Raw genomic sequence first — 25,469 nt, forward strand, 5'->3', positions numbered from 1 at the left:
TTCACTTAAATCAAATGTCTGGAATTTTTTTGAATCTTAATTTATCTCCAAGAAATTCTATAGTGACTCCTAACCTTTTTTGGAATCACAGTAATCATTTTTGTTGATTATAAATCCCCACCTTTCTGAAATGTACTATAAAGTAAATATTTATTTTTAATCAAAATGGTACATGTGTTCTCCAACTTAATCAAAGAGTGCAGGAATTCAAAGACACAGCTTTGACACCACAAGTTGCTGATTGCTCCACTGCGATTTCTTTAAAGTTAAGAGGCTTTATCTGTTGTTCATTCAAAAAAAGTTATTGAGTGCCTAACAGGTGGCCAGCACAATGTTAAACTTGATATATAAAAATAATGAATTTCCTAAAATAGTTTTGAAGATCACTAGGTAGCATCTACCACTTTGCTAATTCTTTGAATTATCAATTCTTTCATTGTCAGGAGTCATAAAAGCTCAGAAAGCTGAACTAGTTTTGTACACACATACATATATGTATATATGCACACAAATATACTGCCTCCACACATTCTCCCTCCTCTCAGTTGGCATGGCTAGTACCCCAGCCTCCCAAATGTCCAGAGAAAACAGTATAAAATCGTGATTCTTTTCCAAAAGTGACCATCAACTACATAATGGATATATTTTAAAGTATAAATGTCAATTAATTCTTAGTGCTTAAATTCAATATATGTTGGGATTTCTCAAAATCTTTCTAAACAATAACATGGCAGTAAAATCCTTAAGTGATTCACCTGATATCCTGGCGTGAAGATTCTGCTTCATGGAGACACCTTCAAGCTGAGAAAGGGACTGGAGAATTGTCAAGGCTGATCTTTGAAGTGCACTATCAAAAATAGTTAGCACTTCATTAGGGAACACGTTGAAATATTCCCCGATTTCCATGTTGGTCTCAAAAAGGGTCATGGCATTAACCACAACTGGGTAATGAGCATCTTCATCTCTTTCCTTCAAGATGAGAAGAATATCGTTCTTATGGTATTCCGAAACATATGACTCAAACACTTGACCAACCAGTGTAACCTGATCGCTATTCATCTTGGATCTAGGTAACAAAAGAAAGACAAAGGACTGTATTATACCTTTGATTTTCTAGACTTATACACTAGTTTACAAAAAGATTGGTTATAAATCATTCTGACTTTGGGCCACACTCTAATCTCAAAATACTATCTGAATTCAAATCTTAATTAGATCTGACAGAGTCACAGTCACTTATCAAATTTATTTTTTTCAGTGAGTGAAGTTAATTTTAAGTCAAAGAATTATGTTGGTACTGATAACCGAAATCCAAAATGGTCCAATGCCTTTCCCATATCTTTTCCCCAAACTTCCTCCTCTTAACCCTATAATACATCATGTAAAAGTCCTTTGCCTTTTCTTTAATCAGATTCCATATATGCGTTTGCTCTCAAGTATAAAATCTTAAATGCCAGTCTTTTGGTTTAAGTTACTCCTAGTAGAGTTCTTTGCAAGCATCCTGGTTCTACATTTTAGTCACATAAAAAACATATCTTTCTCTCTGTCTCCCCGCAACCTAGTTACATACACGCACGCACACACACACACACACACATTCATTTGTATTCTGCTACTTAAACAGAACACACACTACTATTCAGATTGGTCGCCAATTCTGACTTAAATAGTTAACAAATTTGCTTTAGAAATTTACATTTGGAGGTGAACTTGTTCCTATTTTCTTTTTCTAACCTAGGAAAACTATTAGCTTCAGCAAAAACAGCTGTCAAGAGTCTAAAAAAACTAGATCATTAAAATGAGGAAAGGAAATTGGTCTCTAAATAATAAATCACTATGATTGAAAGTAAATACAGTATATTAAATTCCTGGCTATATGTATATATTTTTTAATTTGTACCTACAGATTAAAAGGGCCTACCCCCATTCTATTTTCATGTACACACGTAGATATCTACCATGTACAAGGCACTATTCTGGGAAATGAAAAAAGCATAATAAAAGGTCCTCTATGCCCTCAAAGAACCAAGGTACAGATCAAATGAAACGGTGCTCTAACAGTGGCAAAAATGCAATACAAATAGGAGCACAAAGAAGAGAAGGATTAAATTTAAATGCAGTGACAATCCCAGATGTGATAATGGACAGTTACAAATAAACTGTCCAAATGGATCATTTAAGAAATTCTTATTAGTCAAAGGATAAGTGTCCTCTGACTAATTTCGTTCAACCAACGTTTATTGTACTAGGCTTTAGAAACAGAAAGATTAAAGAAGATTGTGACATTCACAGTTTAGCATCCTAAATATGTATTACACGTGCTATTAGCAATATTTGCCTTCTCTGGGAATCTACTAGAAGGTGTGGGGGGGGGCACGGTATACCACAGTTAGGTCAAGAATCCTGACACCTAGAGGATGCCAATGTGAGATTAAGAGATGTGTAGGCTACTATATGGGTAAGTATTTAGTTTGGGTTAGGTAATATAAATTCACCTAAGCATAAAGCAGAAAAAGCACTTGGGAAGGAACAGCTAATCATACAGTATATTCACGATGTGGCCGTTGCTAAAAAAAATTAAAAAAAAAAATCTGGAATCCCAAGAGTGGCTATAAAATAATCTCTAAGATTCTATAAATGCATATTAAATTTGCAGCCACAAATTTAGCAATTTAAAAGGCAGTTCCACATAGGGCAGGAAGGGGACAGCCGCAGAATTCATGGTTCAGATTAAGATCAGATTAAATTTCGCCTAGTCTTTTTGAAATAGCATCACTAAAAACAATAGTACTCACTTTCAATACCTGGGCACAACTGACTAATCAAATATTTCTTAGCAGTTTGCAAACGCTAGAAACATGCTCACCCAGATTGACTGGTGGCAGTGTTTTACAACTTTCAAGTTCCGTTTCCTTTTTCTTATGGAACATTTGAAGACAAAATAAATAAAGACAAGTTGTGCTACCTTATCCTCTTGAGTAAACTGCCAACAAGAAAAATCCGGGAGAATGCATCAGCGGCAATCTAGCTGGCTCCCAGGTGCCAGCCCGCCCCCCGCCGCGCCGCCCCTCCAGGAGCCACGCCCCTCCGCGTCCCAAGACCCGCCCCGCTGACACCGCCCCTTCCCCGCCCGCCCGCTTCAGGTCGGCGCCTCCTCCATGCCTGGCTCGCCGCGGGCGCTCGGCAAACGTGGAGCCGATTTGTGCCCGGAGAACTGCTTTCCACACTTCTGTCTCTGGACGTAGCCCGTACCCTACAAGAACTCGGCAGGTCTCTGACACTTCCCAGGCTCGGCTGCGGGCAGTTCCATCGCGGGCCTGGTCCCAGAGTTAAATAGTTTTGGAACTAACCAGGGTGTGGGCGAGACTTGGGACGCACTATGAGAAAAATAATGGTGCAACAAGGCAGCGGCTGTCACTTACTGGCGGATACGCGGTGTCAGAAGTCACCGAGGGCGCACTGCTCCCGAGGCCGAGGGGCGCGGAGAGCTCAAGCCGATCGGCGGGGTCCAAAGAGGCGGGAGGAGGCCCGGGTGGGGGCGGGGCGCGCGCGTGGGGCAGCGCGGGGCGCCGTCGGCCGCGGGGGCGCGCAGGCTCCAGCGCGCCCACCTTGCGCCCGGATGAGATAGGCGCCACGCGGGCGGCTCTGCCGGGCCCGCGCTCCCGAAAGGCGCCGGGACGTGCACTGCCTCAACTTGGCGGCTCAGGTGGCTCTTCCGGGTGGAGAAGCGGGCGGGCGCGCGCCCCGCCAGCCGCTGCTGGACGAGAGGGGCGGGGCAGGGCTGGCTGGGAGGGGCGAGTAGGGTCCCGGGCGGGGCTGGGCGGAGCCGCCGCTCGGTAGTGGGGAGGAGTGTCGGGCTGTGCTTTGGCTGTGAGGGAGTGTATGGCCCTGGCTTTCCGGCTCAGAACTCCGCCAAAGCCAAGGCCACAACGATTATCTGTCTGCTTCTAGAAGTTTTAGAATGAAGGTTTTATGTTTAGGTCAATGATTCATTTTGAGCTAATTTTTGGATATGATTTGAAGTGTGGATCTTAGGTAACTTTTTGTCATATGGATATCTACCACTATTTGTTGAAAGAGCTGTGTTTTTTCCACGGAATAGCCTTTGCACCTGTGTCAAAAATCAGTTGTCCTTATATGTGGGTCTAACACTTAATATTTCTGTTCCCCAGTCTATTTGTCTAACTATAAGAAAACAACGTTGTCTTAATTACTCTAACTATAATGAGTCTTGAAAGCGGGTAGTGTTTGGCCTCCAATTTTGTTCTTTCAAAGTTGTTTGGGCTCTTCTCTTTCAATATGAATTTTAAAGCCAGCTTGTCATTTTCTATTAAGAAGCTGGGATTTCTGTTGGAGTTGCATGGAATCTATAGGTCAATGTGGGAAGAATTTATGTGTTAATAATATTGAATCATATGACCCTTGAACAAAGTAAACCTCACCATTTATTTAGGTGTTATATAATTTCAAAAATGTTTGATCTTTTGTCAAATTTATGTGTCAAATTTATCCCTAAAATCATGGGGAAGGAGGAACCATACTTTTTAAAAAATTTTTATTTACTTTTGGCTGTGTTGGGTGTTTCTTTGTTGCACACAGGCTTTCTCTAGTTGCGGCAAGCGGGGGCTACTCTTGTGGTGCGCGGGCTTCTCATTGCAGTGGCTTCTTTTGTTGCGGAGCACGGGCTCTAGGTGCGCTGGCTTCAGTAGTTGCAGCACATGGGCTTAGTAGTTGTGGCACGTGGGCTCTAGGCGCGTGGGCTTCAGTAGATGTGGTGCACGGACTTAGTTGCTCCACGGCATGTGGGATCTTTGTGGACCAGGGCTTGAAGCCATGTCCCCTGCATTGGCAGGCAGATTCTCAACCACTGAGCCACCAGGGAAGTCCAAGGAACCATACTTTTTGATGATATGTAAATGATATTTTCAATTTCAATTTCTGGTTCTTTTCTAGCATGTAGAAATACAATTGATTTTTTAAATTTTATTATTAAAATTTTTAAATTAATTTTTTTTTTAGAGCAGTGTCAGGTTCATAGCAAAATTGAGCAGGAAGTACAAAGATTTCCTTTATGATCCTTGTCCCCACACACCCACAGTTTCCCTATCAATATCCCTTTACCAGAGTGGTGGGTTTATTACAACTGATGAACCTGCATTAACACATCATCATCACTCAAACTCCACGGCTTATAGTAGGGTTCACTCTATGTGTTGTACATTCTGTCCGTTTTGACAGATGTATAATAACATGCATCCACCCCTGTAGTATCATACAGAATAGTTTCACTGCCCTAAATAAAAATCTTCTGAATTCTGGCTGTTCATCCTTCCCTCCCACCTAACCCCTAGCAACAACTGATCTTTTTACTCTCTCTGTAGTTTTCCAGGATATCATATAGTTGAAATCATACAGTATGTTGCCTTTTCAGACTGGCTTTTTCACTTAGTAATATATATTTAAGGTTCCTTCATGTCTTTTCAAGGCTTGGCAGCTCATTTCTTTTTGGTGCTGAATAATAGTCCATTATCTGGACATACCACACTTTATCCACTCACCTACAGAAGGACATTTTGGTTGCTTCCAAGTTTTGCCAATTATGGCTAAAGCTGCTATAAACATCCACGTGCAGGTTTTGCCGTAAGTTTTCAGCCCCTTTGGGTAAATACCAAGGAGCATGATTGCTGTATCATATGATAAGAGTAGTTTTGTAAGAAACCATTAAAATGTCTTCCAAAGTAGCTGTACCATGTTGCATTCCCATCAGCCATGAATGAGAGTTCCTATTGCTCCATATCCTCTCCAGCATTTGGTGTTTTCAGTGTTTTGGATTTTAGTCATTCTAATACATGTGTAGTCTCTCATTATTATTTTGCTTTGCATTTCCCTGATGACATATGATGTTGAGTATCTTTTCATCTGCTTAATTTTCATCTATATATCTTCTTTGGTGAGGCATCTTCAGGTCTTTTGCCCATTTTTAAATAACATTGCTTATTTTCTTATTGTTGAGCTTTAAGGATCCTTTATCAAATGTGTCTTGCAAGTATTCCATCCCAGTCTGTGGCTTGTCTTCTCATTTTCTTGACATTTTCATTCACAGAGCAGATTTTTAATTTTAATTAAGTCCAGCTTATCAATTGTTTCTCTCATGGACTGTGCTTTTGGTGTTATATTTAATAAGTCATCACCCCAGAGTATCTAGATTTTCTCCTCTGTTCTAGGACTCTTATAGTTTTGTGTTGTACACTTAGGTCTATGATCCATCTTGAGTTAATTTTTGTGAAGAATGTAACGTCTGTGTCTAGCTGTGTGTGTGTGTGTGTGTGTGTGTGCACGTGCCTGTGGACATCCAGTTGTTCCAGTACTATAACAGAGAAGAACAAACTTGACTCCATGTTGAATCTATTCCTTTAGCTCTAACCCTTGTGCTCTGTTGCCTGTGCTTAGTCATGCTGGCTCTGAACCTTTTATAAAAGAATGTTGCCTATAGCCTGAAGTATACGGGATAGCCCATTCTCAAGGCTCTGACCTTTAAAGCTGTAACACTTTTCCATTCATATAGAGATAAAAAGTTGCAGAACAGAGAATAACATCTGTCTTGTTGGAGGTTTATAGGAATATTGTGACCAGACCTACCTGGACAGCTGCAAGAACAAAGGATTCCAGCACCAAGAAGTTTACAACAACCAGCCACACCCCTCTCCCCTTTTAGCGCAAAAGAAGCCTGAGTTCTAACTGAGGAAAGATGGTTCTTTGGGACACCATCTTCTCAGTCTGCTGATTTTCTGAATAAAGTCGCTATTCTTTGCCCTAACCACTCGTCTCTCGATTTATTGGCCTGTTGTGTGGCAAGCAGTAAGAGCTTGGACTCGGTAATAGTACCATTTGTTGAAAAGACTATCTTTGCTCCATCTGTCAACGATTTGTATTGCCTTTGCTCCTTTGTCAAAGATCAGTTGGCTATATTCATGTGGGTCTATTTCTGGGCTCTCTATTCTGTTCCACAGATCTATTTGTCTATTCTTTCACAAATACCACGCTGTCTTGATTACTGTGGTTTTATAGTGAGTCTTGAACTCAGGTATTGTTAGTAGTCCTCCAACTTTTTTCTTCTCCTTCAATATTGAGTTTGCTATTCTGGGTCTTTTGCCCTTTCACATAAACTTTAGAATCAGTTTGTCAACATTCACAAAATAACTTGCTGGGATTTTGATTGTGATGAGATGACTCTATAGATCAAGTTGGAAAGAGCTGACATTTTGACATATTGAATCTTCTATCCATGAACATGGAATATCTATCTCTTCACTTATCTAGTTCTTCTTTGATATACTTTATCAGATTTTTATAGTTTCTGTCATATACATATTGTATATATTTTCTTAGATTTACACCAAACTATTCCTTTGGGGAGGGTGTTAATGTAAATGGTAATACGTTTTTAATTTCAAATTCCACCTGTGCATTGCTGGTATATAAGAAAGCACCTGACTTTGCATATTAACCTTATATCCTGCAATCTTGCTATAATCACTTATTAGTTCTAGAAGATTTTTTGGTAGATTTTTTCCATATTTTCTATATAAACAGACATGTCATATGCAAATAAGGACAGCTTATTTCTTCCTTCCCGATCTGTATGCTTTTTATTTCCTTTCTTATTTCATAAAGTAGGACTTCCAGTATGATATTGAAAAGCAGTGATGAGAGGGGACATCCTTGCCTTGTTACTTATCTTAGTAGGACAGCTTCAAGTTTCTCACCATTAAGTATGATCTTAGCTGTAGGTTTCTTGTAGATGTTCTTTATCAACTTGAGGAAGTTCCCCTCTATTTCTAGTTTGCTGAGAGTTTTTATCATGAATGGTGCTGGATTTTGTCAAATGCTTTTTCTGCATCTCTTGATATGATCCTGTGATTTTCTTTCATTATCCTGACCATGTGAGGGATTACATTAATGGATTTTTAGATTGGAACCAGCCTTACATATCATGATAAATCCAACTTGGGTGTAGTGCCTAATTCTTTTTATACAATGTTGGATTCAATTTGCTAATATTTTGTTAAGGATTTTTGCATTTATGTTCATGAGAGATATTGGTCTGTGGTTTTCTTGTAATGTCTTTGTAAGATTTTGGTATTAGTGTAATGCTGGCCTGAAAGAATGAATTAGGAAGTATTCTCTCTGCTGTCATGTTCTGGAAGAGATTGTAGAGAATTTGTATAATTTTGTCCCTAAATGTTTGATAAGAATTCACCATTAAACCCATGAACCTGGTGCTTTCTGTATTAATTTTATATATATATATGTGTATGTGTGTATATATATATATATATTATATATATATAATATATATATATACATATATAAGCCTATTCAGACTCTATTTGTTCTTTTGGCAGATTGTGTCTTTCAAAGAATTGGTCCATTTCATCTAGGTTATCAAATTTGTGGGCATAGAGTTGTTTGTAATATTTCATTATGATCCTTTTAATGGCTGTGAGATCTTTAATAATATCCCCTCTCTCATTTCTGATATTAGTAATTTGTATTTTCTCTCTCTTTTTCTTAGGCTAGAGGCTTATCAACTTTATTGATCTTTTCAAAGATTTTCTCTATTGATTGCCTCTTTTCAGTTGCATTGATTTCTGTTCTGATTTTTATTATTTCTTCTCTTTTGCCTACTTTGGATTTAATTTGCTCTTCTTTTCCTGGTTACCTAAGATGGAAGCTTAGATGATTGATTTTGGATTTTTCCTTTATTCTAATATATGTATTCTATGCTATAAATTTCTCTCTATGCACTGCTTTCACTGCATCTCACAAGTTTTGATAAATTGTGTTTTCATTTTCATTTAGTTCAAAATATTTTAAGATTTTCTTTTGAGTTTTTTTCTTTGACCCCTTTGTTATTTAGAAGTGTGTTGCTTAATCTTCAAGTATTTTGTGTTTTTCCATCGTTCCTTCTGTTATTGATTTCTAGTTTACTTCCACCATGGTCTGAGAGCAGACACTGTATGATTTCTGTTCGTTTAAATTTGTTAAGGTGTGTTTTATGGCCCAGTATGTGGTCTGTCTTGGTGAATGTTCTATGTTAGTTTGAGATGAATGTAATCTGCTGTTATTGGATTAAGCAGTCTATAGATGTCCATTATATCCAGTTGATTGATAGTGTTGTTGAGTTCAACTATGGCCTTACTGATTTTCTGCCAGCTGGATCTGTACATTTCTATAGAGGGGTGTTTAAGTCTCCAACTATAATTTAGATTCATCTGTTTCCCCCTTGAGTTCCATCAGTTTTTGGCTCACTTATTCTGAGGCCCATACATATTAAGGATATGTGTTATGTGTTCTTGGTGTGTTGATTCCTTTATCATTATATAATGCCCCTCTCTCTCCCTGACAACTATTCCTGCTTTGAAGTCCACTCTGTCTGAAATTAATATAGCTACTGCTTTCTTTTGACTAGGTTAGTATGGTATACCTTTCTTTATCCCTTTACTTTTAATCTATAGGTTTTTATCTTTAAAGTGGGTTTCTTATAGAAAACATATAGTTGGGTCTTATTTTTTTAATCCACTCTGACAATCTTTGACTTTTAATTGGTGAATTAAGACCATTAGACATACAAAGTGATTATTGACATAGTTGGATTAATATCTACTATATTTGTTAGTCTTTTCTACTTGTTACCCTTGTTCTTTTTTCCTATATTTGCCTTCCATACTTTTTCTGACCTTTGTGGTTTTAATTGAGCATTTTATATAATTCCATTTTCTCTCCTTTCTCAGCATTCAGTTGCTTCTTTTTTTCTTTTTAATTGGTTGCCTACTAGAATTTACATTATAACTATCTAAGTCCACTTTCAAATAACATTATACCACTTCAAGGGTAGTGCAAATATTTTATAGTAGCAAAGTAATCCTGAATCTTCCCTCCTATCCCTTGTATGATTGCACTCATCTATTTTGTTTATATAAGCTTATAAGACTTAGATATGCATAATGACTACATTGTTGCTATTATTATGTCGAACAAATTGTTGTCTTAATTGCTAGAGCAATTAAGAATAGGAAAAATAGAAGTTTTGATTTTATTTTTATTTAGTCCTCCTTCAATACTCTTCCTTACTTTATGTAGATCTGAGTTTCTGACATTATTTTCCTTCTCTTCAAAGGACTTTTAAGTTTTCTTGCTAGGCAGGTCTGCTGGCAGCAAACTCCCTCAATTTTTGTTTGAGAAAAATCTTTATTTTTACTTCACTTTTGAAGGGTAATTTTGCAGGGTACAGAATTCTACATTGGTGGGATTTTTCTCTCAACACTAAATATTTTACTCTACTTTCTTCTTGCTTGCATAGTTTCTGAAGGTAAGTTGAATATAAATTTTATCTCTGTTCCTCTACAAGTGTTTTTTTTCCCCCCCTGACTTCTTTCAGAATTTTTTATCTTTATCATTAATTTGACATAAATTTGGTGGAAGTCCTCAGTCATTATTACTTTAAATATTTCTTGTGTTCCTTTCTCTTACTAGTTTTGGTATTCCCATTATTTGTATGTTATACCTTTCGTAATTGTCCCACAGTTCTTGGATATTCCAGTGGGTTTTTTTTTTTTTCAGTCTTTTTTCTCTTTGCTTTTCAGTTTTGGAGGTTTCTACTGACATATCCTCAAGCCCAGAGCTTCTTTCCTCAGCTGTGTGCAGTCTGCTAATGAGCCCATCAAACACATTCCTTATTCAGTTACAGTGTTTTTAATCTGTAATATTTCTTTTTGCTTCTTTCTTAGAATTTTCACCTCTCTGCATACATCACCCATCTGTTCTTGCATGCTGTCTATTTTATCCATTACAGCCCTTAGCATATTAATCATAGTTGTTTTAAATTTTCAGTGTGATAATTCCAACATCCCTGACATATCGGAGCCTGGTTCTGTTGCTTGCTCTGTTTCTTCAAACTGTGTGGGGTTTTTTTTTTTTTCCTTTTAATATATCATATAATTTTTTGTTGAAAGATGGAGATGATGTACTGGATAAAAGTGCTGTAAATATGCCTTTAGTAATGTGGTGGTATGGTGTGGAGTGGGAAGAAGTTCTGTAGTCCTGTGATTAGGTCTCAATCTTTTAGTGACTGGATTATCTTTGCCACTGGATTATGAAGTTTGCATGTTCTTCTCAGTCCCTTCCCCAGTTATGTGGGACAGGATGGTTAGAATGGGCTGGAACTGGATATTTTCCTTCTCCCATGTGGAAGCTAAAGGAGGCTGGAGTTGTGTATTTTCCTTCCTTCATGTGGAAAGCTAGAGCCAGCTGGAGATGGATATTTCCCTTTCCCAAGGTCAATTAGTCTCTGATAGACCCCAGCAGGTTAGGCTCTGGTTAAATAGTTTCAGCTGAGGGCAGAGCTTATTAAGAAGAACAGAATGCTCTGGTGTATTTCAAAATGGCTCTCTTTCCCCAGCTTCTGCCAGAAGCAGGAAGGGATTTTTCTCCAGTATTTACTGTGAGAACCTGATGAACTCCTGGAGGTAAAACCCACAAAAGTGTGAGTGGGCCCCTCTGGAGTTTTTAACTTTTCAGACTTGCCTGCACCAAGCCTCCAGTGATTTGTCAATTACAGTTCAAGTTTTCCTACCCCAGCACGGGTTCCTGTAGAAGTTTTCAGCTCATGAGTTTCTACTCTGGTAAGTTGTGATTCTCTGTTGTCTCTTCAGTTTGGAGGGCAATAATTTGCCCTGTGACCTCACTCTCATGGATTTAAGAAGAGTTGTTGATTTTTCAGTGTTTCAGGTTTTTACTTGTTAGAACTGAGTGGCAATTTTCAGGTTTCTTACCTGCTGGACAAGAAATCAGACATCTCAATCATCTTTTAAAGAAATTTAAATAACAAGAAAATAATTGTATATATTTATGCATGCAGGTATGATTTCCTGTGCTCTTTCATTATTTATTCATGTATTTTCTGTACCTCTTCCCTTTGGCTCCTTTGCAGATTTTCTACTTATCACTGGGTTCAGCAGTTTGTGACTTGCCTGGATGTATTTTTCTTCAATTTCTAGTTGAAAATGAGAAACTCAGTTTTTTCTGTGTTCCTTTCTATGTAGGAAAAAAAAAGTTTTTTTCCTACTATGTGTTTTTTCTCTGTGAGTCTCCTTTAGTCCTCACAAAAAACACTTCACTTCTGAACACCAAATGTGTGGGGGTTTTACCCCACAAAAACACGCACGTCTGACACCAGTGGGGTGTCTTACAATTTAACTACGTTCTATTATTATCTACCCAGAGCTAGCATCAGATCCCATAGGTTAAGGGCTCAGTCCCACAAGATTGAACCCCTCCTCCCCACACATACATACTTCAGACGCCAGTTGAAAGCCCGGGTTATCACCTGTGCTTCTGACCAATCTGCTGTAGATCAGAGGTTCCAACGACCCCCTCCTTGGGTTTGATCAATTTGCTAGAACAGCTTACCGAACTCAGGGAAATACTTATGTTTACATTTATAAGGATATGATAAGGGATACAGATGAACACCAGATAAAGAACTACAATAGGATCATGTCTGGGAAAGCCCCTGAGCAGTTTCTGTCCCATGGAGTTGGGGTGCATCATCCTCCTGGTGTCAAGGTGTTGGCTGACCTGGAAGGTCTCCAAACCCCATACTACTGGGATTTTACGGAGGCTTCCTCACATAGGCATGGTCTGTTATTAACTGTTTCCAGCCCCTCTCCCCTCTCTGGAGAAATGTGAGAGACTGGCTTAGTCTTTCTGGTGACCAGCCCCATTCAGGAGCCATCCAGGAGCCCTTTAGAGTCTTCTCAATAGAACAAAAGATGCTCCCACTGCTCTTATCACTTAGGAGTTTACAAGGGTTTTCAGAGCACTATGTCAGGAACAGCGTCAAAGATAAATATTAGAGATGCTCCAGTGTTCTTATCACTTACGAAATTACAAGGATTTCAGGAGTTCTGTGCCAGAAACCAGAGGCAAACCCAGTATAGTTGATTCTTGAAAAATGTGGGGATTAGGGGTATTGATCACCTGCATTGTCGAAAATTCGCATATAACTTTACAATCGGCCCTCCATACCTGCAGTTCCACATCCAAGGATTCAGCCAACCTCACATGATGTAGTACCATGGTGTGTATTTATTGAAAAAATCCACATATAAGTGGACCTGCACCATTCAAACCTGTGTTGTTCAAGGGTCAAATGTATATATCTTCTGTTATCTCACACTTGTGTTTTGGATTTGTTGAGTTTCTTGGATCTGTGGGCTTATAGTTTTCATCAAATTTGGAAAATATTTTGGCTTCTACTTCTTTTGATATTTTTCTGCTTCCCTTACCCCTGTCCTTTGGGGACTCCAATTATACATATATTATGCTACTTGACTTTGTCCTACATAACTCACTGATACCCTGAATATTTTGGACTCTGTTTCATTTTGGATAATTTCTATTGCTATGTCTGTAAGTTCACTAATCTTTTCTTGGGCAATGTCTAATCTGCTGTTAATCCATTCAATGTATGTTACATCTCAGCCATTGTAATTTTCTTCTCCAGAAGTTAGATTTGGGTCATTTAAAAAGTATTTTCTATCATGTCTCTACCTAACATGATCCTCTACCACTTATTGTTCATATTGTTAATTATGTAGTTTTGAATCTTTTATCTTGTTTTATTTCTGTAAGTTTTTAGTTGTATAGTTTAAAATTATTATACTGTATTACAAGAATTCTTAATTTCTATTTTTGTCCTACTGTTTTGTATTTTCTTTTATTCTACTTTCTCACAATTTACATTCTGCTAAAATGCAAACAGGAATTTTTGTTGGTTTTGAAGCTACTAAAACAGGACCTTTCACATAGTAGATTCTGAATACTGTTTGTTGAATTGAATTCTTGTCATATTACTGAAATGTTTGTTCTTATGACTTGGTTCTAGTCTTTAAATATGTTTTTCAGTTTTTAAAATTTTCATCAATTTATTGCATATCCACTACTTTCTTCCTTTGCTCACTCCAATACAGCAACAGTGCTGCTGCTTAGACATTCCTGCTTTTCCTAGCACTTTGCATTTGCTGTTACTCCTGCCTGGAATGCTCACCTCCAGTTCCCTACCTGGTTCAGTCCCCACACCCCCACTCCCTGCCTCATACTCCATGTCTTCCCTCCCTTGTTCTTCTCCATTTTATTTATCATTACCATCTGACAATACACAATTGTGCTTTTTACTGATTTTTTAATCTATCATATGTATATATGTATACAGATACACTCCCACAACAATATAAGCTCCACAGAGCACACAAAGCAGGTTTTTTGCATTTTTCCCCTCATTGGTATATCCCTAGTCATAAAACAGTTCTCAGCATATTGAAGGTGTGCAACAAATGTTGGAGATATTATTTTTACATGACTAATTTTTTTTAAATTTACTTCAACCTTTGACTTTTTACAGTTTTGTTTTTGTTTTTGGTGAGACTAGTTCACAAGGTTCACAGGATGTCTTTTTCAATGTTTCCTGCTCTGTGAATTCAAACCATGGTCCCTAATAGATTCCAGCCCTCTCCTTAGAAACGGACAGGCCTCTTTAAACTCAATTTGAACACATAGATTCATTCTGTCTAGATTTGGCTTCCTAACAAGGATATTTAATATGCCTCCTTTTTTTAAATATAAATTTATTTTATTTATTTATTTTTGGTTGTGTTGGGTCTTCGTTGCTGCCCTCGGGCTTTCTCTAGCTGTGGCGAGCGGGGGCTACTCTTTGTTGCTGTGTGTGGGCTTCTCATTGTGGCGGCTTGTCTTGTTGCAGAGCACAGGCTCTAGGTTCACGGGCTTCAGTAGTCATGGTGCATGGGCTCAGTAGTTGTGGCTTGCAGGCTCTAGAGCACAGCCTCGGTAGTTGTGGAGCACAGGCTTAGTTGCTCCATGGCATGTGGGATCCTCCCGGACCAGGGCTTGAACCCATGTCCCCTGCATTGGCAGGCAGATTCTTAACCACTGTGCCACTAGGGAAGCCCTTAATATGCCTGTTTTTTACACCCCTCGTTTGAGAGGGCCCATTTATTGTTTTGCTGCCTCTCTCAATTCAACCAATGAAGCACATATTTGTCTCTGACCATCTCAGTGCCGCTGTAGGTGATGGTGTTGCTAAATCCTTTATGGAGAGAATATGGATTGGAAGAATATTTTCCCATGGATCACTCCTCAATGAATCAAAGAGAAAATTTCAAGCTCCAATAATTTATAATGTATTATTTGGAAGGGCAAGTTATAGGAGAAAGTTTTCATAGAGAAACCTTTATCTGTGATCTGAGGAAGCAGTATTCAACCTCAGGGGGTGTGCAAGACGAACCACTGTGATGAAGAGACATTTATTGGAACTTCTATTTATATATTTTATATTTATTTTTGAGTCTAAAAATAATATATTTAAGTATTTATTGTTGGACTTCCCTGGTGGCACAGTGGTTAAGAATCTGCCTGCCAGTGCAGGGGACACAGGTTCGATCCCTGCTCTGGTAAGATCCCACATGCCGTGGAGCAACTAAGCCCACAAGCCACAACTACTGAGCCCGCGTGCTGCAACTACTGAAGCCCACATGCTCTAGGGCCCGCCTGCCATGACTACTGAGCCCATGTGCTGCAACTACTGAAGCCCGCATGCCTAGAGTCCATGCTCTGCAACAAGAGAAGCCACCACAATGAGAAGCCCATGCACCGCAATGAAGAGTAGCCCCCACTCGCTGCAACTAGAGAAAGCCCGCACACAGCAATGAAGACCCAATGCAGCCAAAAATTTAAAAAATTTTAAAGTTTAGAAAAAGTATTGTAAAAATTGCAACTGGACCCTTATGTTTATGTCAGATGATTTTCAGGTAAAGTTCTTGAGTTTTCAGGGGAGAGGGGGAGGTCTAAAATTGCATGCGTGGACTGTAGCACTGTACCTCAATTGCTTTGTTTTCTGTTGTGACTGTGTTGCAGTTTGTGTATAGATCTACAGATTATATATTGTTCAGGTTATATCATATTTTTATTATAATGGTACAATTAATATGACATTGATGTATTACATTAGTATATAACAATGATATATTATTTAAATATATGTTGTCACCCTACAGATTATATGTCTCTAAATTTAACTAAATTAACATAGAAAAAACTTAGATTATTTCATCTACTATCATTAGCCATGAACTGTGCCTGAAGAGGCCTTGAAATATAAATGCCATCACCATAGTGATGGGTTTTTTTCTATATAATGTGTATATCAGTACAATAATATGTGCATCTACGTAAATTAGTTACTTCTTTGGGGTTGTGTGCTCACAAACATTTTACTATGGGTATATAATAAACAAACATTGCTTTAGGGTTATAGTGAAAGTTTATGAAAAAGTTAGCCTCTCTTTTTTTTTTTAACCATCTTTGTAGCTCACCATGTGAATCAAATGCTTATTAAAGGCTGATACCTTGGCTCACCTGAGACTCATGGAATAAGAATCTCTGGAGGTGGGGCCCTGAAGTCAGTATTTTAAACAAGTAACCAAGGTGACTCATGCATACCAAAACGTGAGAACCACTGTGTTAGATGATGTTTAAATATTTCCCCTCAATCTTAATTTTCAAAATAACAGTTTCTGAGCCCATTGGTAACTATATTGTTGAAATTAGAGTATTATAAAAACTAAAATGAAGGCAGCTATCTGAAGATCATTTGAACACTCCTGATTTCCCATGAAAAAGTTTCCCTCTTCATCTCCTACTAAAGCGTTAATGACAGAAAGAGATCAATCATTTTGTCACGTTTGTGCAAATGAGAGTATCAACACACAACGTCTGTCACCATACAAAGATAATTGTTTTAACTTCTGGTTAACCTAAGACTGCAGGGAAGTGAAAAGACATCTGGCTAAGGCAGCAAAACAATATGCCAAACTGCATTTGATAGAGACCGTTCATGAAGGTGAGTTTAAATCTTAATGCAAACTTCTTAGCTTCAAAGTAACAAGTGAAATAAATGCCATTAAGAGGGCACAGACTTGGCCAGATTATTAAGGATAAATCTATGGATATTATTTCCAAGTGTATGTGTTTTTAAGGAATTCTTGGCTGCAAATAACAGAAGCTAACTCAAAATAGCTTCAGTAAAATTCCTGTAAAGATACTAAGTACCTTAAAGAGCCAAAGAGGAGGAATTCAGGTTAAGTCCTTCCTCAGGGAAGGACTTAACCAAGAAGTGAAAGCCCTCAGGAATCTCTGAATCTTCAGTCTCTTTCACACTTCTTTGCTCCACGGTTTCTTTCTGTTGGTTGCTGTTTCTTACTCCTCAGTTTAGTTGAACTTGGTGGCCTTGCAGCCCCAAGTCTTAGGTGTTACAGATGCAGCTACATGATAAAATTACTGAACTTGCTTTGTGCTGAGTTCCACGTTCTTGATGAGAGAATCAGATTTTCCCAGTTAGAGCTCTATACTGATCTTTGGTTCAATTAGCTACAGCGAGGCCGGCCAAGTCATATAGTTAAACGTGACTGCCAGGGGCCAGCCCTGTGGACCAAGGAGTGTTTTTAGGGGAAGTACACAGAGAAAACAAGAATTGTTGATTCATTAGCAGGGCATAGATCCTCACTGATTCTCAGGAGCCTCCAAATGCCCGTACTTTTGTGGATCCCAAATACCCACCCAATGCTGGGATCCAGAACTCCTCTCGCCGTAAATCACTTTATTAAACATCTAAGTTGAGTAAATTAGAGTAATGATCTCTTATTACTAGAACACTTTAAAGCCTATTCTGGTTTCTAGATTATTTTGGGGGATGGATATCACTGATGCGTGCCTGGCCGTCATAGTCAATAGGACAAATTTCCCCACTTAAAACGTTTTTAAGAAACATGAATTGTGGCCTATTTTTAAATTATTAGAAAAAAGTGGTTCAATAGCAACTACAAATGCATTTTGAACACTAACTGGCACATAATGATTATGCAACAAAGTTATTAAATGAAAAATAAAATCAGTGACTTTTCCACAATATGTTATTTGTTTATGACATTGCTACACAGAAAATTGAATTTTAGTCTGGAAGGACTTTTTTTTCTTCAGTTTTTTCAAGATATAATTGACTTACAGCACTGTATAAGGTTTATAGCATAATTATTTGACTTACATACATCATGAAATGATTACCACAGTAAGTTTAGTCAACATCCATTATCTAATATAGATACAAATTAAAAGATAAGGGGACTTCCCTGGTGGCGCAGTGGTTAAGAATCTGCCTGCCAATGCAGGGGACATGAGCTCAAGCCCTGGTCTGGGCGGATCCCACGTGCCATGGAGCAACTAAGCCCATGGGCCACCACTACTGAGCCCACATGCCACAACTACTGAAGCCTGTGTGCCTGGAGCCCATGCTCTGCAACAAGAGAAGCCACTGCAATGAGAAACCCGTGCACCACAACAAAGAGTAGCCCCCGCTCACCCTGCAACTAGAGAAAGCCCGTGCGCAGCAACGAAGACCCAACACAGCCAAAAATAAATAAATTAATAAATTAATTAATAAAATAAAAAGATAACTCTTAGGATCTACTCTCTTAACAACTTTCATATGTAACATACAGTGGTGTTAGTTATATTAATCATGTTGTACATTGAATCCCTAGTACTTACTTTCTTATACCTGAATGTTTGTAACTTTTGACCACCTTCATCCAGTTCCCCTCCCCCTAACCCCCACCTCTGGTAACCATAAATCTGATCTCTTTCTTTTATTATAAGTTTGTTTTTGTTTGTTTGTTTTTTGTTTTTTGCGGTACGTGGGCCTCTCACTGTTGTGGCCTCTCCCATTGCGGAGCAAAGGCTCCGGACGCGCAGGCTCAGCGGCCATGGCTCACGGGCCCAGCCGCTCCGCGGCATGTGGGATCTTCCCGGACCGGGGCACGATCCCGTGTCCCCTGCATCGGCAGGCGGACTCTCAACCACTGCTCCACCAGGGAGGCCCGAGTTTGTTTGTTTTTGAAGTGTAACTGACTTACAACACTCTGATGGTTCCTGGTGCACAACATAGTGATTCCATCTTTCTATACATTACAAAATGATCACAATAAGTTAGTTAACGTCTGTCACCATACAAAGATAATACATTATTATTGACTATACTCCCCACTTGGTACATTTCATACCTGTGACTCATTTATTTTGTAACTGGAAGTTTGTACCTCTTAACCTCACTCACCTATTTGTCTCCTCCCCTCTGGCAACAAGCTGTTTGTTCTCTATATCTATGCCTCTGTTTTCTTATGTTTATTCATTTGTTTTTTAGATTTCACATGTAAGTGAAATCGTACAGTATATACAGTATTCACTTGGCATAATACCCTGTAGGTCCAACCATGTTGTTGCAAATGGCAAAATTACATTCCTTTTTATGGATGAGTAACATTCCATTATTATATACCATAACTTCTTATCCTTTCATCTATTGATGGGTATGAAGTTTGCTTCCATATCTTGACTATTGTAAATACTGCTGTAATGAACATAGGGATGAATGTGTGTTTTCGAATTAGTATTTTTGTTTTCTTCAGATAAATATCCAGGGGCGGAATTGCTGGATTTTTTAGAACTTATTTTTTTACTTTTTGAGGAACCTCCATACTGTTTTGTTTTTTATTTTATAATTTTTAAAAATTGAGGAATAGTTTATTTACAATGTTGTTCCATACTGTTTTTCATAGCAGTTGCACCAATTTACATTCCCACCAACAGTGCACAGGGGTTCCTCACCAACACTTTTTTTATGTGATCTTTTTGATAATAGCCATTCTGAAAGATGTGAGGTGATATTTCATGGTTTTGATTTGCTTTTCCCTGATGATTAGTGATGTTGAACATCTTTTGATGTGCCTGTTGGCCATCTGCATTTCTTCTTTGGAAAAATGTCTATTCAGGTCTTCTGCTCATTTTCAATTGGGTTGCTTTTTTTGATACTGAGTTGTTTGAGCTGTTTATATATTTTGGATATTAACCCCTGTCCGTCATCATTTGCCAACATTTTATCCCATTGTGTAGGTTGTCTTTGTCTTTTCATTTTGTCAGTGATTTCCTTTGCTGTGTAAAAGATTTTAAGTTTAATTGGGTCCAATTTACTTTTGCTTTTATTTCCTTTGCCTTAGGAGACAGATCCAAAAAATTACTACACCTTATGTCAGAGTGTTCTGCCTGTGTTTGCTTTTAGGGGTTGTAGGGTTTCAAGTCTTACATTTAGGCATTTAATCCATTTTGCATTTATTTTTGTATATGCTGTGGGGAAATGTTGTAATCCCATTGTTTTATATGTAGTTATCCAGTTTTCCCAGCAGCATTTATTGAAGAAAATGTCTTATCTCCATTGTATATTCTTGCCTCCTTTGTCATAGATTAATTGACCATAGGTGCATAAGTTTACTTCTGTGCTCTCTATTCTGTTCCAATGAACCTATGTGTCTGTGTGCCAGTACCATGCTGTTTTGATTACTGTAGTTTTGTAGTATAATCTGAAGTCTGGGAGGGTGATACCTCCAGATTTTTTTATTTTTCTCAAGATTGTTTTGGGCAATTTTGGGTCATTTGTGGTTCCATATTTTAGGATTATTTCTTATAGTTGGGTGAAAAATGTCCCAGGTATTTTGATAGTGATTGCATTAAATCTGTAGATTGTTCTGGGTAATATGGCCATTTTAACAATATTCTTCCAATCCAAGGGCTCAGGATAACTTTCCATTTCTTTCCATTTCCTTTATCAATGTTTTATAATTTTCAGTGTATAGGTCTTTCACTTCCTTGGTTAAGTTTATTCCTAGGTATTTTATTCTTTTTGAGGTGATTTTAAATGGGAGTTTTAAAACTTTATGATAGTTTATTATTAGTGCATAGAAGAGCAACAGATTTCTGTATATTAATCTTGTATCCTGAAACTTTGCTGAGTTCATTTATTCTAGTAGTTTTGGGGTGGAGACTTTAGGGTTTTCTGTATAAAGTATCATGTCATCTGCAAATAGTGACAGTTTTACTTCTTCCCTTCCAATTTGCATGCCTTTTTTTTTTTCTTGTCTGGTTACTGTGGCTAGGACTTCAATACAGTGTTAAATAGAAGTGGCAACAGTGGGCATCCTTGTCCTGTTCCTGAATTTAGAGGAAAGTCTTTCAGCTTTTCACCATTGAATGTGATGTTAGCTGTGGGTTTCTCACAAATGGCATTTATAATGTTGAGATATAATCTCACCCACTTGCATGAGATTTTTATCATGAATGGGTATTGAATTTTGTCAAATGCCTTTTCTGGTCTATGGAGATGATCATGTGATTTATCCCTCCTTTTGTTAATGTGGCATATCACACCAATTGATTTGCAAATATTGAACCATCCTTGTGTCCCTAGAATAAATCCAACTTAATCATGGTGTATGAGCCTTTTTTTTTGCTGTACGCGGGCCTCTCACTGCTGCGGCCTCTCCCGCTGTGGGGCACAGGCTCCAGACGCACAGGCTCAGCGGCCATGGCTCACGGGCCCAGCCGCTTCGTGGCACGTGGGATCCTCCTGGACTGGGGCACGAACCCGTGTCCCCTGCATCGGCAGGCGGACTCCCAACCACTGCGCCACCAGGGAAGCCCTATGATCCTTTTTACATATTCTTGGATTTGGTTTGCTAATATTTTGTTGAGGATTTTTGCATTTATATTAATCAAAGATATTGGCCTGTAATTTTCTTTCTGTAGTGTCTTTGTCTGGTTATTATGTGAGGGTAATTGTGGCCTTGTAGAATGAATTTGGGAGTGTTCCGTCCTCTTCAGTTTTTTGAAGTGGTTTGGGAAGGAAGGTATTTTTTCTTCTTTATATATCTGGTAGATTTTCCCTATGAAGCTGTCTGGTCCTGCACTTTTGTTTGCTGGAATTTTTTTTTAAAAATTCAATTTCACTACTAGTGATTGGTCTGTTCAAATTGTCTGTTTCTTCCTGATTCATTTTTGGCAGTTGTGTGTTTCTAGAAATTAGTCCATTTTTCTAGGTTGTCCAGTCTGTTGGCATATAACCGTTCATAGTCTTTTTTATGATTTTCTGTATCTCTGTGGTATTGGTTGTTAGTTCTCCTCTTTCATTTATTATTTATTTGGGTCCTCTCTCTTTTTTTCATGAGCCTGGCTAAAGGTTTATCAATTTTATTTACTTTTAAAACAACCCAGCTCTTGGCTTCATCTTTTCTTTTTTTTGTTCTCTATTTTATTTCCTCTCTGATTATTATTTCCTTCCTTCTGTCGACTTTGGGCTTTGTTTGTTCTTCTTTTTCTAATTCCTTTAGGTGGTAGCCTAGGTTGTTTGAGATTTTCTTGTGTCTTCTTTTTTTTTTGGCCACGCTATGTAGCATGTGGGCTCTTAGTTCCCCTGACCAGGAATCAAACCTGTGCCTCCTACAGTGGAAGCATGAAGTCTTAACCACTGGACCACCAGGGAAGTCCTGAGATTTTCTTATTTCTTGAGGAAGGTCTGTATCACTATAAACTACCATCCTAAACTCTTCTTCCTGCATCCCATAGCTTTTGGAGTGTTGTGTTTCCATTTTCGTTTGCCTCAAGGTATTTTCTCATTTTCTCTCCTTTTTAAAAAACTGTGTTTATTTATTTGTTTTTGGCTGCATTGGGTCTTCGTTTCTGCGTGCAGGCTTTCTCTAGTTGCGGCAACTGGGGGCTACTCTTCGTTGCAGTGCGCGGGCTTCTCATTGTGGTGGCTTCTCTTGTTGCAGAGCACAGGCTCTAGGCACACAGGCTTCAGTAGTTGTGGCTCACGGGCTCTAGAGCACAGGCTCAGTGGTTGTGGCACATGGGCTTAGTTGCTCCACGACATGTGGGATCTTCCTGGACCAGGGCTCGAGCCCATGTCCCCTGCGTTGGCAGGCAGATTCTTAACCACTGTGCCACCAAGGAAGTCCCTCATTTTCTCTTTGATTTCTTCATTAACCCTTGGTTTTTTAGTCACATGTTGTTTAGTCTCAAAATGTTTATTGTTTTCCCATTTTTCTTTTTGCAATTGATTTCTAGTTTCATACTGTTGTGGTCAAAATATATTTGATATAATTTTTATCCTCTTAAAAATCTGAGACTCGTTTGGCGGCCTAGGTAGAATGTGATCTATCCTGGATGATATTCCATGTGCAATTGAAAAGAATATATATTATGCTGTTTTTGGATGGAATGTCCTGTAGAAGTCTGTTTACTCCAGCTAGTCCATTGTGTCATTTAAGACCAAGTTGCCTTATAGATTTTCTATCTGGATGATTTATACATTGATGTAAGTGGGGAATTAAAGTTCCCTACTATTATTATATAATTGTCAATTTCTCCTTTTTATGTCTGTTAGTATTTGCTTTAGGTATTTAGGTGCTCCTGTATTAGGTGCTTGTATGTTAACAAGTGTAATAATAACCTCTTCTTTTATTGCTCCCTTTATCGTTATATAATACCCTTCTTTGTCTTTTGTTATAGCCTTTGTTTTAAAGTCTTTTTTATCTGATACGAGGATTGCTACCCTTACTTTCTTGTTGTTTCCATTTGCATGAAGTATATTTTTCCATCCCCTCACTTTCAGTCTGTGTGCCTTTAGCTCTGAAGTAAGTCTCTTGTTTACAGTGTATAGAAGGGTCTATCTACCCTATGTGTTTTGATCAGAGTATTTAGTCCACTAGCATTTAAAGTAATTATTGATAGTTATGTACTTACTGCCATTTTGTTATTTGTTTTCCAGTTGCTTTGTAGTTCTGCTCTGTTCATTACTTCTTTCTGTTTCTTCTCTTTTGGTTTGATGATTTTCTTTCATAGTATGCTTGTGTTCTATTCTTTTCAGTTTTTTGTATCTATAGTAGGTTTTTGATATTTGGTTACCATGGGGTTCATATATGTTGACCTGTAACTATATCTACTGGTAGTCATTCAAGTTGAAACACATTCTAAAAGATCTACATTTTCTCTTCCCTCCCCCACATTCTGTGGTTCTGATGTCATCTTTTATACCATCATGCTTATCCTTTAACTGTTTATTATAGTTATAGTTACTTTGTAAATTTTTTATCTTTTAATCTTCATACTGTCTTAAGTGGTTGATCTTTAGTCCCTACTATATATTTGCCTTTCCTAGTGGGATATTCCCTTTTCTATAGATTCTTCTTTTCGACTTGAGGAAGAATTTTTAACATTTCTTTTGGTAGACATAGTAATGATGGACATTTTAAAGTTTTTACTCGTCTGAGAAGTTCTTTTTCTCTCCTTCTATGCTAAAGGATAATCTTATTGGGTAAAGTACACTAGGTTGCAAGATTTTCCCTTTTAGGACTTTGAATATATCATGCCCCTTTTGGCCTGCAAAGTTTCTGCAAGGAAATTATGGAATAACCTTGTGGGGATTCCTTTGTATATGACTCTGTTTTTCTCTTGCTAACTTTAAATTCTCTCTTTAACTTTTGCCATTTTAATTATATGTCTTGGTTTGGATATGTTTCGGTTCATTTTGTTGGGAACCCTCTGTGCTTCCTGTACCTGGATATAAGTTTCTTTCTTCAAGTTAGGGATGTTTTCTGCCATAATTTCCTCAAGTACATTTTTTAAAATAAATTTATTTTATTTTATTTTTGGCAGCATTAGGTCTTTGTTGCTGTGGGCGGGCTTTCTCTAGTTGTGGCTGCGGGGGCTTCTCATTGTGGTGGCTTCTCTTGTTGCGGAGCACAGGCTCTAGGCACGTGGGCTTCAGTAGTTCTGGAACAGGGCTCAGTAGTTGTGGATCACAGGCTCTAGAATGCAGGCTCAGTAGTTGTAGCACACGGGCTTTGTTCCTCTGTGGCATGTGGGATCTTCCTGGACCACGGCTCGAACCCGTGTCCCTTGCATTGGCAGGCAGATTCTTTTTTTTTAAACATCTTTATTGGAGTATAATTGTTTTACAATGGTGTGTTAGTTTCTGCTTTATAACAAACTGAATCAGTTATACATATACATATGTTCCCATATCTCCTCCCTCTTGCATCTCCCTCTCTCCCACCCTCCCTATCCCACCAATACAGGTGGTCACAAAGCACCGAGTTGATCTCCCTGTTTATACAGCTACTTCCCACTAGCTATCTATTTTACGTTTGGTAGTGTGTATATGTCCATGTCACTCTCTCACTTTGTCACAGCTTACACTTCCCCCTCCCCATATCCTCAACTCCATTCTTTAGTAAGTCTATGTCTTTATTCCCGTCTTACCCCTACATTCTTCATGACATTTTTTTTCTTAAATTCCATATATATGTGTTAGCATACGGTATTTGTCTTTCTCTTTATGACTTACTTCACTCTGTATGACAGACTCTAGGTCCATCCACCTCACTACAAATAACTCAATTTCATTTATTTTTATGGCTGAGTAATATTCCATTGTATATATGTGCCAC

At 38.2% G+C, this 25,469-nt stretch overlaps 1 protein-coding gene across 2 annotated transcripts in view; it reads right to left on the reverse strand.

The window, feature by feature from the left end:
• Window positions 1-3,787, reverse strand: part of MCM9 (minichromosome maintenance 9 homologous recombination repair factor) — a 79,279-nt gene extending 75,492 nt beyond the window's left edge. The window contains exons 1-2 of one of the 2 annotated variants that reach the window (XM_022555254.3): window positions 3,423-3,787; window positions 756-1,066 (exon numbers count right to left, since the gene is read on the reverse strand). In XM_022555254.3, the coding sequence (XP_022410962.2) occupies window positions 756-1,059 (304 nt within the window). In that variant the 5' untranslated portion in view covers window positions 1,060-1,066; window positions 3,423-3,787. The remainder of the gene's footprint in view (window positions 1-755; window positions 1,067-3,422) is intronic. The other variant, XM_022555249.3, reaches the window with a different exon arrangement.
• Between the last annotated feature and the right edge of the window lie 21,682 nt (window positions 3,788-25,469).

The sequence above is a fragment of the Delphinapterus leucas genome, chromosome 12, assembly GCF_059928025.1.
Source record: "Delphinapterus leucas isolate spDelLeu-1000000601 "Yukka" chromosome 12, BTC_Dleu_Yukka2, whole genome shotgun sequence".
Lineage (NCBI taxonomy): Eukaryota > Metazoa > Chordata > Mammalia > Artiodactyla > Monodontidae > Delphinapterus > Delphinapterus leucas.